This window comes from Pithys albifrons, chromosome 4, assembly GCF_047495875.1.
Source record: "Pithys albifrons albifrons isolate INPA30051 chromosome 4, PitAlb_v1, whole genome shotgun sequence".
NCBI lineage: Eukaryota > Metazoa > Chordata > Aves > Passeriformes > Thamnophilidae > Pithys > Pithys albifrons.
Genome location: NC_092461.1, coordinates 52,368,307 through 52,383,142, shown reverse-complemented (window position 1 = coordinate 52,383,142; position 14,836 = coordinate 52,368,307). Strand labels below are relative to the sequence as shown.

At 40.8% G+C, this 14,836-nt stretch overlaps 1 protein-coding gene across 1 annotated transcript in view; it reads right to left on the bottom strand.

Annotated features, from left to right (window-relative positions):
* VIRMA (vir like m6A methyltransferase associated) overlaps positions 1–14,289 on the bottom strand; it is a 30,933-nt gene extending 16,644 nt beyond the window's left edge. The window contains exons 1-11 of the mRNA XM_071554157.1: positions 14,207–14,289; positions 11,351–11,466; positions 11,022–11,108; positions 10,569–10,617; positions 9,763–9,931; positions 8,413–8,535; positions 6,487–6,792; positions 4,640–5,792; positions 3,114–3,605; positions 2,233–2,387; positions 185–267 (exon numbers count right to left, since the gene is read on the bottom strand). Of these exons, the coding sequence (XP_071410258.1) occupies positions 185–267; positions 2,233–2,387; positions 3,114–3,605; positions 4,640–5,792; positions 6,487–6,792; positions 8,413–8,535; positions 9,763–9,931; positions 10,569–10,617; positions 11,022–11,108; positions 11,351–11,466; positions 14,207–14,269 (2,796 nt within the window). The 5' untranslated portion in view covers positions 14,270–14,289. The remainder of the gene's footprint in view (positions 1–184; positions 268–2,232; positions 2,388–3,113; positions 3,606–4,639; positions 5,793–6,486; positions 6,793–8,412; positions 8,536–9,762; positions 9,932–10,568; positions 10,618–11,021; positions 11,109–11,350; positions 11,467–14,206) is intronic.
* Between the last annotated feature and the right edge of the window lie 547 nt (positions 14,290–14,836).

Here is a 14,836-nt window from a genome sequence, read left to right as displayed (position 1 = left end):
CAATTATTGTAACAGTGCAAGACCTGGTATACATCAGAAGCTTTAAAAAAACCCATCCATATTGGATCACTGTATGTATTTTTAAATATCAGATGTTAATACCTACCTAGCATATATCAAATTACAAAAGGTCTAAGCTTATAGAGTACAACTAAAAGATGGCATCTATCTGTGTTTTACTAACCTGTTTGATATATTCAATAAGATTGGGAATACAATTTATTTCAAATCTAAGATTTTTCAAAGGTTCAAGCCACTTGCTGAGCTCTGGGGGGGGAAAAGAAAAAAATACTTAAGTCAGTGATTTTATGAACGTAAAACCATCTTCAGTCAAAATGTACTTAATTTACACAGTAAGGCCAAGTGTGAAATTTGTGAGGCATATAGGGCAGCTGTAGCCAGCTGAAAAGCACCAAAAAATAAGACTTCAGAACAGGCAATACATGTCACACCCACAGACAGAACAGCTCAAGTCAACCCAAACACTCAATTTTTGTCTCATTAACTGTATTACTTGTAATTAAACATATTTTATAAAAGACACTATGGGCCACTGTCAGCCAAAAAAAAACAAAAGACCAAAAGCCTTAGAGAGCAAGGACCAAACCAGATTCTTCATAATGTACAGAATAGGCTACTACAGAGTACAAAACTTCTATTTAATGCCCAAATGAAGCCAATCTCTGCACCAGTAACACTCAAAGACCTTGTAGATTAACACTCTCTCTTATTCCAGAATAACCTGAAAGTCACAGGTTTTAGTGCCAAGAGATGTAAAGATTTAAAATGCATTGTTTCTAAAAACATTTAAAAGAACATGAAGGTTCAAAGATTGAGTGGATATGAATTGGCAACTATTCCATGACCGATTTAATGATTTGCCCCACTTCTCATGAAACTGTCTGATTATCAGGCGAGAAGCAAAGAAATAAAAGCATGGCAGAGGAGAGAATTAAACTAAAATTTTGAAGAATTCTGATTTCTTTCAGAGCATTTAAGTTTTGGAAGAAATTATTAGTATGTCTACATGTGTCAGTTAGGCAGTGCAGAGCACAACTCCAGATACCAGTTTCAATGTTCAGGTGTCCCCAGCAGGATTTTTCCAAGCGACCCAAGCCTGATCAGTAAGTCAACACAAGCCAGATCAGTAAGTCAACACAAGCCAGAAATACATAAAGACACATCTTGGGGGTCAAAAGATTTAGTAACAGGGTGACATGGACTATTCTATGCCAGTTGGCCTAAGTGACAACAAACAGTTCCAGGATTATTCATTAGTTAAGATCTCATAAGGCTACATCTCTGTTCTTGTTCTGGCTGGGATAATTTTTTCTCAGTAGTTGTGCAGTGCTGTGTTTTGGATTCATCATGAGAGTAACGTTGATAACACACTAATGTTCTAGATGTTGCCAAGTAGTGCTTACTCTCAGTCAAGGACTTCCCAGGGTCTCAGGCTCTGCCAGTGAGGAGCTGCACAAGAAACTGAGAGGCAGCACAGCCAGGATAGCTGTCCCAAACTGGCCAAAGGGATATTTCATACTACAGGATGTTATGTGCTATGTTATGTATGAAAACTTGGGGTGGGGGTTGGCTGGAAGGGGCCAACCACTGCGTGGGTACAGGCTGGGCATTTGGCAGCAGGTGGTGAGCAATTGTATTGTGCATCTCTTGTTTTCTTAGGTTTCATCTCTCTCTCTCTCCCTTTTATTACAACTATTATTATTATCATTAGTATTACTGTATTTTACTTCAATTATTAAACTGTTCTTGTCTCACCCCATGCATTTTACATGTTTTCCCCCGATTCTCCTCCCCATCCCACTGGGGAAGGGTGGGGCAGTGAGCAAATGGCTGTGTGGTACTTCAGTTGCCAGTGGGGGTTAAACCATAACAATCATAATAGTAAACAATGAAATAAAAATCAGCTTGCTGACTAGTTAGTCTGCTTTTACTGAAATTTTCTCTCCTATTTTCAACACAGAAATAATTTCAGACTTCCTGTAATTATCCAAAATTCATGGTAGTTAGTATTACTCAAGAAATAATTTAACTATAAATAATTTCCTATTTAACTCTCATTAACAGCAAAAAATTTATACATTATCTCAGTGACTCAACTAATCGGATGCAGCTGGAAAAGAAACCAGACGACTGTGAAGCACCAATTACCCACACATAAAAGGTTTCTTCTATGCATTCAAACAATTCAGCTGATAATGACACACACTGTACCTTGCAATTTGGTATTATTTTCGTCTGCTTTACAAAGCTTCAGCAGAGGCGCTGAGTGCTGTTCCAGCATTTGGACATCACTGGAAGACTGTACCACCAGCAAAACAAGGATGCAGGCATAATTATAAGCAACTGACTTCTTAGATTTTGAGTCTCTGAAATAACAAGGATTTTCATTAGTTCTCAGCTAATACAACTGAGTATCAGTTAGATTTTCATTATCTGACCTCTAAAAATTTACCTACAGAACTACCTACACGAAGGATTGCCACATATACTCACCAACAAAAAAAAACCCAACCATTTTTGCCTGGTTTTTTGATAAGCAAATGCTTTCTTTTTACGTTGACTTCATACTTATTTCAGCATCAATGAAAAACAAGAGCGAGTCAAGAGACACACAAATATTTTCCGTAACTTTGTCCATTTTACAAATCTTGTTTTAAATGCATTGCTGCCTAAAGTAGTACAACTGTCTGTCCAGAGAAAACAAGGACTGTATTTAACACTTACAAGAACTCGAATCCCAGAGAAGTGTACAGTATCCAGTTTCCTGAGTCAAATCTTTTGCTTGTTTCACAGTAAACATTTTATGCTTGAATGAAAATTGCCTGCCTACTGGTTTTTTCATATAACCAGAAATCTGTCTGATATATATATATATTACACGTTTGTGGATGATCTACATGTATATTGGGTATTAAGTACTTGATTATAAATGACAGGCCTGATTTTCTATTACATTCTTCTACTTAAAAGTTGGAGGTTTTTACAAACGTCATGATCTAAAAATAAACATTTTAGATTTACTGAATTATTTATAAAAGACAGATACTTTTAAGACAAAAAATCTAGAGTAAATAAAGAAATGCATAAATTACCCCAAAGCTTCTTTGGAATAGTATTCCATTAAAGTAATAAGACTTTGGAGATTTTTTTCCAGGCTGAACACGTGAGCCACAGCAGACCTTCCTACAGGGTTAAAGGTGATCAAGTAAAGGTTGTGAAGTGTTCCCAGCAGATCTGAATGGTCAGTCTCCTCACTGGCTGTGCACCGCTGGAAGTGGCAGAACAATTCTGAAATGCACTGTAACGTCTGTGTGGAATGCAGGAGCCACAAGGCAAAAGTATCCTCGTTGGCACCATCTGATTGGAGACCTTCCTCTTGATCTGGATCAGAAAACTGACAAAGTGCTCTAACCAACAAGTTTGTTGCTTCATGCTCAGAAATAAAGAAATGGAGACCCTTCTGTGACTGTGCCAGGAAACGCAGTATGTCTCGTATGGCTTGAAGCACACCTGGGTGTGCACCTGTCACTGGAAGAGACAGCAGCAAAGTAATGCATTCCAAGAAATGGTGACTGTGAAGATACCTGAAAAAAAAAAACCCAAACAAAATACAGGAAAATAATCAGCAATATTACAATCATTGGTCAACACTGCACAATAACATATAAAATTACATGCCTCCTAACTTCAGTACTTATTGCTCTGTGGACCATGGGAAATAACAATTAATTACCAAGTAGAACAAAATGTCAACTTACGAAAACATAATTGTTATAGTATTTAGAAGAACTAAATCCCTAACACTCTGAACTCTATAATAAACCTCAAACAAAACCCCCTCATCTACACATAAAATAGCACACTATATTTGATTAGATTTGCTGCAACTGAATGATCATCAATGCCACATTAAATGTTTCAAATGTGCTAAGAAATCAGTCATTATAGCATATTTAAGGGACAATTTTAGAAGACTCTTTGCATACTCATGCACACTTATACTGAGCCATGACCTACACCACTACTCTCCAAGAAAGCTGTTAGCATTTAGAGAAATACTTCCTGGACAGAAACCTGCTAACAGAGAAACTCATGGGATGTTTTAACCGGCTGAAGGCAGGCAAGCCTCACTCCTCTGCCCGTGCTGTGAGACAGTGAGTGATGCTGACACAACTGCACAACTTCTAACCAGGGCTGGCTGGTATCTTGCCACCTTCACCTACAAGCAGGAGGGTTCAAGATCTGTTTTATCCATACACATAGACATGTTCCAAGACAAAAGGGAAAACACTCCACATCTACAAGCATTTTCAAATGGGACAGCAGATAGCACAGCTGCTCAGCATCTATGAATGCAACTCAAGTGCAAGCACAGTACCAGTAAGAAGGAGAGATTAACATCTCATTATATGCAAGCTAGGTTGATTGAAAGCTAACAGAATAATAGGTACATTAACTTATCAAACTCTCTCAGACTTTATAAGCACCATCTAGAACCCTCCAATAAAGAACAAAAGCGGAACATCTAGAAAAGTTAGTCAATCAAGTCACCCCTAAAATATTTCTCTATCAAGCTCAAGGAAATACTCTCTAGAAAGTGAATTTGCAACTGCTATACCTAAACAAGACAGGGTAAGGATCATCCCTTTCTGGAGGGCCTGTAATGCGTGCCATGGTTGGGAAAGATTTCACAGGTGGCTGAATCATTGTATGAGGAGCCGTTTCCATCAAATGGAAGATCTCTTCAAGAAGACTAACAAGTTTTTCCATGTCTCCTTCGCTTATATTAGAGGATTCCAAAAGATGATCCATGTCCATAGGAGCCTCCACATCATTTTCATACTCTTGGTTGGTTCTTTCAAGTCCTGCCAAGTCCTGGTCCTGTTCTGGCTCTGTGTGATTAGGAAGAGGAGGTGTGTTCTCTGCTAACTGATCAACCACCTTTTTAATGTCTGACAGAATCTCATAGAAGTGACACTTCTGGAGAATTGCAGAACCAGCTGTAACTACTCGCACAGTCTGATCTAACAGTATCAGTTCCAGCAGTTTCTGATATCCACTTTTTTCATGGACATCTACACTGCCTCTTAGAAACATCTCCATTCCCTCAGTCATACTAATGACACTATCCAAAGCCTTAAAAGCATTAAGTTTAAGGGAGGATGATACATGATCTGCAAACAACAGTTCAAACAACACATTAATAACTCCTGCCTGCAAGAGTGCCGTTATTCCTTGAGTCCCACATTCTCCTAATGATGATACCAGTTTTGTCCCAGCTTTGAGTTGTCGAACATTCAAAGCAATGGGCTGTTTGAGAGCCACCTGAAGGTTTAAAGCTTGCAGGGTCCAGTCTACTAGCTGGGTAATATAGTCTTGCTTTGTGTCTTTCACCAGCAGATAGCTCAGCCCTTTTACTATTAAACTTGGAATTTCTTCTAATGCTGTGACCCACTTTGCACCCCTTTCCTCTTGATATAATTCCAGTAGTTCAGTTAATTTAACTGAGGCTTCCACTGCCCCTGAATTTTCTTTTTCTGGGTCTTGGTCCTTTATTTTACCAACTTCATTTTCAAATACAGTCTTGTAAGGGCAGCTGAAGTATAAAAGAGGTCCAAGCTCCTTTTCAAAAGGTTCATATGTCACAGGAGGTACAGATGCCAGATCCTCAGGAGTGTATTCAATATCAAAGCTTGGATACTTAAATGTTTCACGTTCCAGATCAGCAATTCCATCTTCATCACTTGAAATCTGCTCATAGCCATCATCTCCTAAAAAAAAAAAAGATTCAGTTATGAAATCAGTTATGAATAAACATGTTCATAACCACAGATAATATTTTCAAAATAATAACTTATTTAATACAAATATTACCAGCTGGAGAACAATCATACACTTACAGACAAAAAGCCTTCTCTCTCTCCAGATGTAAGTGAAAGTCCCAGTTCACAGTGGTCTTTTATGTAATAACGGAGACATTTAAAAGAACATAAAAAGCAAAAAGTTTAACTAGGGTACACTTTACTACAAGAATATTGTCCAATTTTCTTCCTATGATTGCATCTATCAATTTCTAATCTGAAATTCTGCACAGGAATGAGTGGGAACTAAGTAATCAAGAAGATGATGGCCATAATTTTTTTCTTTTTAATTAAGAAATAATGTCTTTCATCACTTTCCTACATTTTTAAACAAAACATAACCAGATTGAATGTTCGCTCTCACCCAAACAAGTTGTATCTATTTTCCTCTATTTATAAAAAGGAACATGAAGTTTTACTATAAGGAAGTAAATATTCCACAGCCAAATACCACTCTCAAGAGATGTCAGAACCATAAATTAGGCAGGCAATGCTGCAACAAAAGAATAATATCCAGTTCTCTTTGCACCCAGTCACCATAATGGAACTGCCATAAAAATTTCATAAACATTTTTTTCCCTTAACTCTTTACAACTTCAGTTACCTTCACCTTCTTCCTCCTCTTCACCCTCTTCTTCATCTTCATCTTCATCCTCCTCCTCTTCATCCTCATCAGCAATACTCTCTACTGTTTGACCATCGTCGTCATCATCCTCCTCCTCCTCCTCCTCCTCCTCCTCGTCCTCAACATCCACATCATCATCATCATCATCCCCTTCTTCTGGTTGATCTTCCTCCACTTCTCCATCATCAGAATACTGGCTTTCTTGATGAATGGATGTTCGATCAGGAGAAATAGGCTCAAAGTAATCCTCCCTGTGGTCCACGTCATCTTCTTTTTCCCCAACCACTAAAAATACATGAAATTTCAGAAATAAGAGCACTTCTCTGAAATCCAAAGATCAGTAATACAGAATCACAGAATCATTTACGATGGAAAGAACCTTTGAGATCGTCAAGTCCAACCATTAATCCAGCAGTGCCAAGTCCACAACCAAACCATGTCCCTAAGTGCCACATCTATACCTCCATGGATTGTGACTCAACTACCTCTGTCAGCAGCTTGTTCCAATGCTTGGCCACCCTTTCTGTGAAGAAATTTTTTCCAAAATCCAAGCTAAACCTGCCCAGGCACAACTTGAAGCCATTTCCTCTGGTCCTGTTATTTGGGAGGAGACTGAGTCCCATCTGTCTACAACATCTTTTAGGTAGTTGTAGAGAGTGATAAGGTACCTCCTGAACCTTCTTTTTTCCAGGCTACACAATCCCAGCTCCCTCAGCCACTCCTCATAAGAATTGTGCTCCAGAGCCTTCACAAGTCCCAATGGGTGGATCCCATCTGGCCCCACTCCCTCCTGGATTATGAGAGTTCCAGTCTGTTCCTTGTGTCTGTATTGCAGCTCAAGGGTTGGGTCCCCAGACAGCCACAGGTCTTCCAGTTAAAGACTGAGGCAAAGAAGTCATGAGGTACCTCAGCCCTTTCCACATCCTTTGTCACTATGCACTGCTCTGCATCCAATTGTTGCCTAAAATCAAAGAAATAATTCTCTGGACAATGTTAATATAGGAAGGTAAAAAAGCTCTTTAGTAAGACATCTCAGGTGCACAAAGATGGTACATGCACCCCCTCACACACAGGTTTTTCACAAACTTACAGCATCATCTAATAATAATATCTAACTATTACCTCATGGGGATACACCCAGCCCAAAATCTGTCCACCCCCAGGGCCTCCCTCAGGCAATGCTTTCCCAAAATTGAGTCAAGGGTCACAAAGAACTTCCTCAGTGTCTTCTGCCCTGCTTGGAATAATTTCAAGGATTCAGGGCTTTCTCTGATAGTTTAGACTGGGTATATCAAGGAATGTTGAATATATCTTGTTCTAGTACACTCTCTTCAGATTAGATGTATCTTATATTGCTAAAAAAATATCTACTGAAATCTTTGATAAGGAAACATAAGCAACATTTTGGAATTTGGTACAAAAGTATTTAGTTAAAAGCTCTATTCTAAAATCACTGAAGTGCTAAAAGCTGCATTGAAATCTATATACTCATGAACTTTAAGCATCATAAAGGATGGAAATTCTCCTTAGCTCCCCTTCTTTTGCTAATGTATTTATAGAAACATTTATATTGTCTTTTATGGCAATAAACATGTTTTAGAATTTTGCATTTTGTATAGTGGGGATACAAAACAAGCATCTTGAAAATTAACAAACCCAATCACTTAGTTCAGTAAGACTACAAAGAAGTACATACAGAGTTCCTGGCACTTTTAACCAATAGACTGACCAGAGAACTTGGCAGGTGCTGCAGAAGGATGGAGAGGGATAATGGACAGCAGAGTCCACAGAACACTTAGATAAAATATGAGCAGCATGTTCAAACAGTGTATTGGTCAACAGACATCTCAATCCACTAACTGCAGTGATGTGCAGCCAACAAAACACAGTCTGTTCGCACTGTACCTGACACTGGCATAGGTTCATCCTCATCATCATCAGGAGGAGGAGGGCCTGGAGGTGTCCTTGGTCCCCTAGGTTGTGGTCTTGGAGGACTGCCATTGAACTGGTCTTCTTTCTCTCCATCAACTATATTTATTGTGAAAATAAAAACTTTCATTTAATGGAATCACAGGAATACAAGGTTTTTTTGTTTTCAGTGCCACTTTTGACTAGGGAACACCTTCATTGTCCAGCTTTTATTTAATCTTTATTCTGCATCTGCAGTAGGTGAGGCAGTTTCCTGAAGTCACTTTTGATGTAAACAGGAACTGTATCAGTAATAAACCTTATTAACACTACTCATTTCTTTTAATATAATACTGGTTTAAAACTTATATGGGTAACTCTACCAATAATATTTCAGTTGCTTTTAAAAACAAAGTTTACATTTTCCTCAACTGGCTTTTACGTTTACAACTGGTTTTACCACACAGAGTATTCAACTTTTGTGGTCTAATACTGGTACTTTGAACAAGATTCTTCTAATTTTAAATCTAAAACCAAAATTGAAGCAGAAATTTGATCACAGATTCTATTCATGGCCATTCTTAAACCCATGCCAAGCAAACACTCTTCTGTAATGTACTTTACAACATCACAAAAGGGAAGTTAACCACAACCGTGACATTTTCTTGTTATGACTACAATACTATTCTAATCACTTTTTTGGTATTTCAATCACTTACGTTTTAATGAGTAGGTTCACACAAATTAAACTGCATTTTGACCAAAGAAAGTAATTAGCAACAAATCAAGTAACCCACTCTCAAAAAAAGCACTGGATGAGAATACACTTAAAACCATTCAATATAAATCTAAAAGAAAATACAAAACTAAGGGACAAAAGCAAAAATAAAGGCCACTGAAATCTAAAATGTGCAAGAATTGGGGTTTTGTTTTTCAGATGGGATACTATATAAAGGGCAGTCCCGTGATGTAAAGGAGAACACTCTGGACTCTGAATCCCAAGGACCTGAGTTGAGTCTCAGTGGGGACTGTCCCCTGGCAGTTCAAGCCTCCCTGCCATCCCATCCCGTCAGATCTCAGATGCTCAGCAGGGTCAGCCCCAGTTAGTACCGAGTGCTGTGACAGTACCAAGGATTTCACTGTCACTGTCCAAGCTCGCTCGGCCGTGGCAAATGGATCTCAGGACTGAAACGGTGGGGCCAGTTCTGCACACGCTGTGCCTCACCTAAAACATCCACTGTGCAGGCTGGGAGAGCCCTTCCCAAATCTGCGTTTGCAAAGTTCGGCCATACTACTGATACTATAAAGCTGATTAAAAAAAAGTCTATGTCTTCACAGAAGGCTCACCATGTTTTGGATTTCTTTTCACACCAGGCTGTTGCTGGGGAGGTGGTGGAGGAGGTGGGGGTGGAGGGGGTGACTCTCTCTCATGGCTTATCACCCTGTCCACTGAGCCGTATATTGCCAGAGTCAGACAGTTGTACCACCCTCTGAGAACCAACCCATCTGTGTTGACCTGGTGGGTTTTTTTAAAAATAAGAGAAAAAGCACTTAAAAGACAACTTCAAAAAGGTTACTTCATTATCACTGTACTAGTATTTCCATAAAAGCCAGAAAGAAAAGTGAACATTAAAAAACCTCTTTACTCCATGTTTTGAAAACTGAGAAAAATTTAAATACATCAATCATTACAACAAATGACCTTTCTCCAAAAGCATTAAATTCCTTGCAATATACCTAGTGCCTAGATAGATCCAAATCTACTACAGCCTATTAATGAAAAAAAAAAGCAAATGGAAATAACAACAAAACAAAATGAGCTCAGTTGGTTAGAACTTGGTTGTAATAATGCCAAGGTCTTGGGTTCAATCCCCTATGTGGGCCATTGACTTAAGAGTTGGATTCAATGATCCTTGTGGGTCCCTTCCAACTCAGAATAGTCTGTGATTCTGTGAAAAAAAAGAAAAATAAAAAAAACAACGAAACTCCCAAGCAGACTCTGAAATAAGGAGTATAACTACAGGCAGGTTTTAGAACAAGGGTTTAAACAGTAAATACTTCACACAGTTCTAATACACCACATGTGACCATATTTGTACCTAAATGACAGACACATAGGAAAAGAAGAGGAAGTCCAAATCACATTGTATTACCTTTGCATTGGGTCTGAAAATAATTGATGTGTTTTCATCATATTCAAGGCTGTTAAATAAAAGATACAAAGTAATTTTTTTCATTAATATACAGCATGCTTATAGAAATAAAACACAGCAGTACTAAACACATAAGCCAACAATAAACACTGAACAAACACATACTGTTAAAAATGGGTGCAAAACCACTTATTTCTACAAAGTGATTTTCACTAATATATATGGGGTCTGCAAATTTAAAAATAACAGAAACTTTTCTCACTTTAAGCATGAAACTCTGTCCTCCCACACACATTGGAGGAAAAGGGTAAGAAACACAAACTAGCAAAATCCAAACCAAACATGAAAACCATAGGAGATAGAGGATTTTCTACTGTGCTTTTTCTGCACTACAGAAGTTCTCAGGAAGAAAAGTAGATATTGAAGTCACACACTGATCTTGGCAGAACTTACCTCCCCAGCCGATCAAAAACAGGGGCACTTGGCTTGCTGACATTGTTGAAAAACAAGTCCAACTGAAATGAATGTGGGGATGTCTCTCTGAGAAATAGAACAAAAGTAAAAACTGTATTAGTCAAGCTCCTTATCAGAGTAAGCAGGACTAGCAAGAGCAAAAAAAAAAATCCAAAATTATATTGTGTAAGCGATTCCCCAACATACTTAAAAGTCCAGCAAATACATAAATGTATTTTACATTTTTGTACAGGAGGGTCTATTGAGATACAGAAGTTTAAGAAAGAAATAATGGGAAGGTGTTCCTGGATCAGACACCTCTCACTTACCCATAAGCTCTGTTGTCAGGCAAACTGGTGTGAGCTCTCACTCCTGGAGGAATGACACGGACCTCGTTTATGTAAACCACGCATGGAAAACGAACTACATCTATATTGGTACTTTGCTACAAAACAAAGAATAAACAAAATGTAAGAAAGGTAAAATGCAAACCACATTCTTCACTAATTCTTCACTAATGGAACTAAGGCTGCAATCTCAATAATAACAAAATTCAATTCTGTAAAATGATAAACATTGACAGACAGAAAAAGGCGGGGGGGAGGGGGTATATATAACCTGGAACGTTTCCCAGGCACTCAGCAACAGGACAAGGGGGCACGGGCTCAAGCTCTGCCAGGGGAAATTTAAGTTGGAGATCAGAAAAAAATTCTTTCCAGAGAGAGTAATCAGGCATTGGAATGGGCTGCCCAGGGAGGTGGTGGATTCACCATCCCTAGAGGTTTTCAAACTGAGACTGGACATGGCACTGAGTGCCATGATCTGGTAAATGGCCTGGAGCTGGAGCATGGGTTGGACTTGATGATCTCGGAGGCCTTTTCCAACCCAATCGATTCTATGATTCCATATATTTAACAATATCTTTTTCTAGAAAGTGTTCCTGGTTTATTTAATAATTCACTGCCTTTATTTGCAAGTATCTTGCAAACAGTAACAAGTTGGTTTTTTCAGACAGAACGTATGTGTGGCCTAATTTTAAACATTAGCAGATTTTATATTTCAAATGCAATACTAAAAATTATAATGACACTATAAATCTGTTTCACTAGGCCCATCAAAAATGCCATAACACGTTTATTTCTCCAATTTTGCAACAACACCTGAAAACCTTTTGCAAGTAACATTTCCATTTCCCACACAGAAATAGCAAGAACAAAGAATTCTTACACAATCCAAAAAGATGCTTGAGCAAACTAAGAAGTAACCATAAAGCCACAGTGACCTCCCGTGTAGCAGCCACCAACAAATCAATGCTGAGAGTCTTCTCTCACTAAATTAACTGCATTAGATCTTACTCTATTGATCCATCATCTCCACCATACATGCACTCACAAAACACACACATCAACTATTTGTCCACCGTTTACCACCAAAACTGAACAATGAAAACTTAAAAAGTCAAAATTGCAGTCACAATTTATATAACTTTCACCACAATCAGAAAGCAAATGAAACAGCAGAAAGCAAGGAGTACTAAGATCTTTAGAACGGTATTAAGCAAGAAATAGACACATGTAAAGTTTTAAAAAGAGGCTTTAGGATGTTCTTTTCAGCACGAGTTGCTGCCATCCAGTTAGAAAAATCTATGAATACATTTTTCAGAACTCCAAGACAACATCTTGGCCTAAGGGCTGACATGTCAAAAAACGGATTGTGGAACCGAAGGGATCCAGCTGGGACAGGGAGCACAGACCCATTCACAGGAACGGGGGCAGTGCAGCCTGCAAGGACTGAGGGCTGTGGGTGCTCAGGGCTTTGCCTCTAAAAGTCTGTATGCCATGTGGGAGACAGATTTCTAGAAGAAGGGCTGGTGCTGAGGAGACTTTTGTCCCCAGGAACACTGTATAAAATAGAGACCAATTCCTCCTAAAATGGTAAGAGATTATGCCCTGACAGCCACATCTCAACATCATCAAGGTAAATTCAATCCACTTTCCCTGCAGAACATTAAAAAAAAAAACCTACATCAGGACTGCTCAACACAAGCTGAATAGCTAAACCAAATAATTAATTCTATTCAAAAGCACAGCAGTTTTCAAGAACTACAAGTTCCAAGGCAAGACTCGTGATCTGCTTAGCTGAAGAATTAGCATAACATAAAGGCTTTTAAGCAACATGTAAAATACATTTTGTGGGTTTCTTTAATACAAATTCAGTACAGTTTAGGTTTAGAAATCCCACTGGCAAGAATGAAAGTGCCAGAAAACTTGGTACACGATTAAAAATGTTCAACAAAAGAACATACTGTCCTGGGGGGGGACAGGAGTGGCTACTGACTCCCACCCAGGGCAACAACAGTGGGCAGCATTTCCTGCCTAACATTGTCTTAAATAGTAGAATTAAAAATACCCTTGGGCCTACCTGATCCTGACAGCTAGAAAAGACTCCTAAATAACTTTATTGCTTTTAATTGCAGCATCAACTCAAATAACTCCATTTTCCTCCCCTAATGCCTGTCCATGAACACAATTAAGATGTTCTATGACTCTGTAACATCTTTCTCATGTTACAAGAGTGAGCTGTTTTCCCCATAATGGTCCCCTCTCCTTCCTGCCTGAACTGCACAAAAGGCTGAGCCTTGGACAAATCTGCTGCAAGGCCAGCAGTTTCAAGGATGCTCAGAATCCCAATGGCCTCGAAGTAGAATATTTGCACAATCTCCCACTACAAAAAAAGCTTGAAATATTCATTTTGTGTGCGCACGAATTGCATAAATCCAAGAGAATATCTCACAAACACCTCTCCTCATCATCAGCTATGCAAGAACATCAGGAATTTCACCAGTGGTCGCGTACAGCTCTCTACCCGACTTCCTCCCTTACTGCCTCCTCCAAGCGCGTTTATTTTGTTCCCCGCCACCTAAATCTTCGCTCCCTACCCACCACCCCCGCCGCAGCCGGCGGTACCTCGGGCTGTGGGACCACCGGCCCGAGAAGCCTCCGGGCCGGGCGAGGCGGCCGCGGCCGCGGCCCCCCCGGCGGCGCCTGCCCCGGGGCTGCTCCTGCCCGGCCACGCCGGGGCCCGCCCCGCAGAGGCGACGACGCGGACAGGTCGGCAGCGGCGGCAAAGGCCGGGCAGAAGGGAGAGGAGATGAGGGGAAGCGACGCCCCCGTGTCCCGTTTTACCTCCGCGCTCTGGTGCTTGAACGTGTCCAGGAACAGCAGCTCGGTGGCGCCATCCGCCGCCATCTTGGCCGGGCCGCGGGGGACGCGCTTCCGGCGCGCGCACGAGCGCTTCCGGCCCGAGTGGGGCCAGGGGCGGGGTCTGAGGGGGAGGGGTCTGGAGCGGAGCCTGGTGAGGGGGCGGGGCCTGAGGGTCTTGGGTGGGGCCGAAGTGGGGCGTGTCCTGAGGAGGGGCGTGGTCTGAGGGGAGGGGTCTGTGCTGAGTGGGTGTGGCCTAACGAGGGGCGTGGTCTGAGGGGAGGGGTCTGGGGCTGAGGATGGGGCGGGACCTCAGGAGGGGCGGGGCTGAGGAGGGGGCGGGTCCAGCCGCCCTCATCGCTGTGAGCGAAGGGAGGGCCTGGGAAGGCGCAGTCGGCGCTCCCGCACGTGTGAACGAGTCACAGACTGTCAGGTTGGAAGAGACGCCTGAGATCGTCGAGTCCGACCCGTGACTTGCTGAAGCGCGGGCCGCAGCTGGGGCGGTGGGCGCGACGATGGGCCCGCCCTCCAGAGAGCCCAGTCCGCGCCGAGCCTTTGCTTCGGCTCCGTTGCACAAGCTTGGCGCGGGCTAATTTCACTCCTGCCTGAGAAATT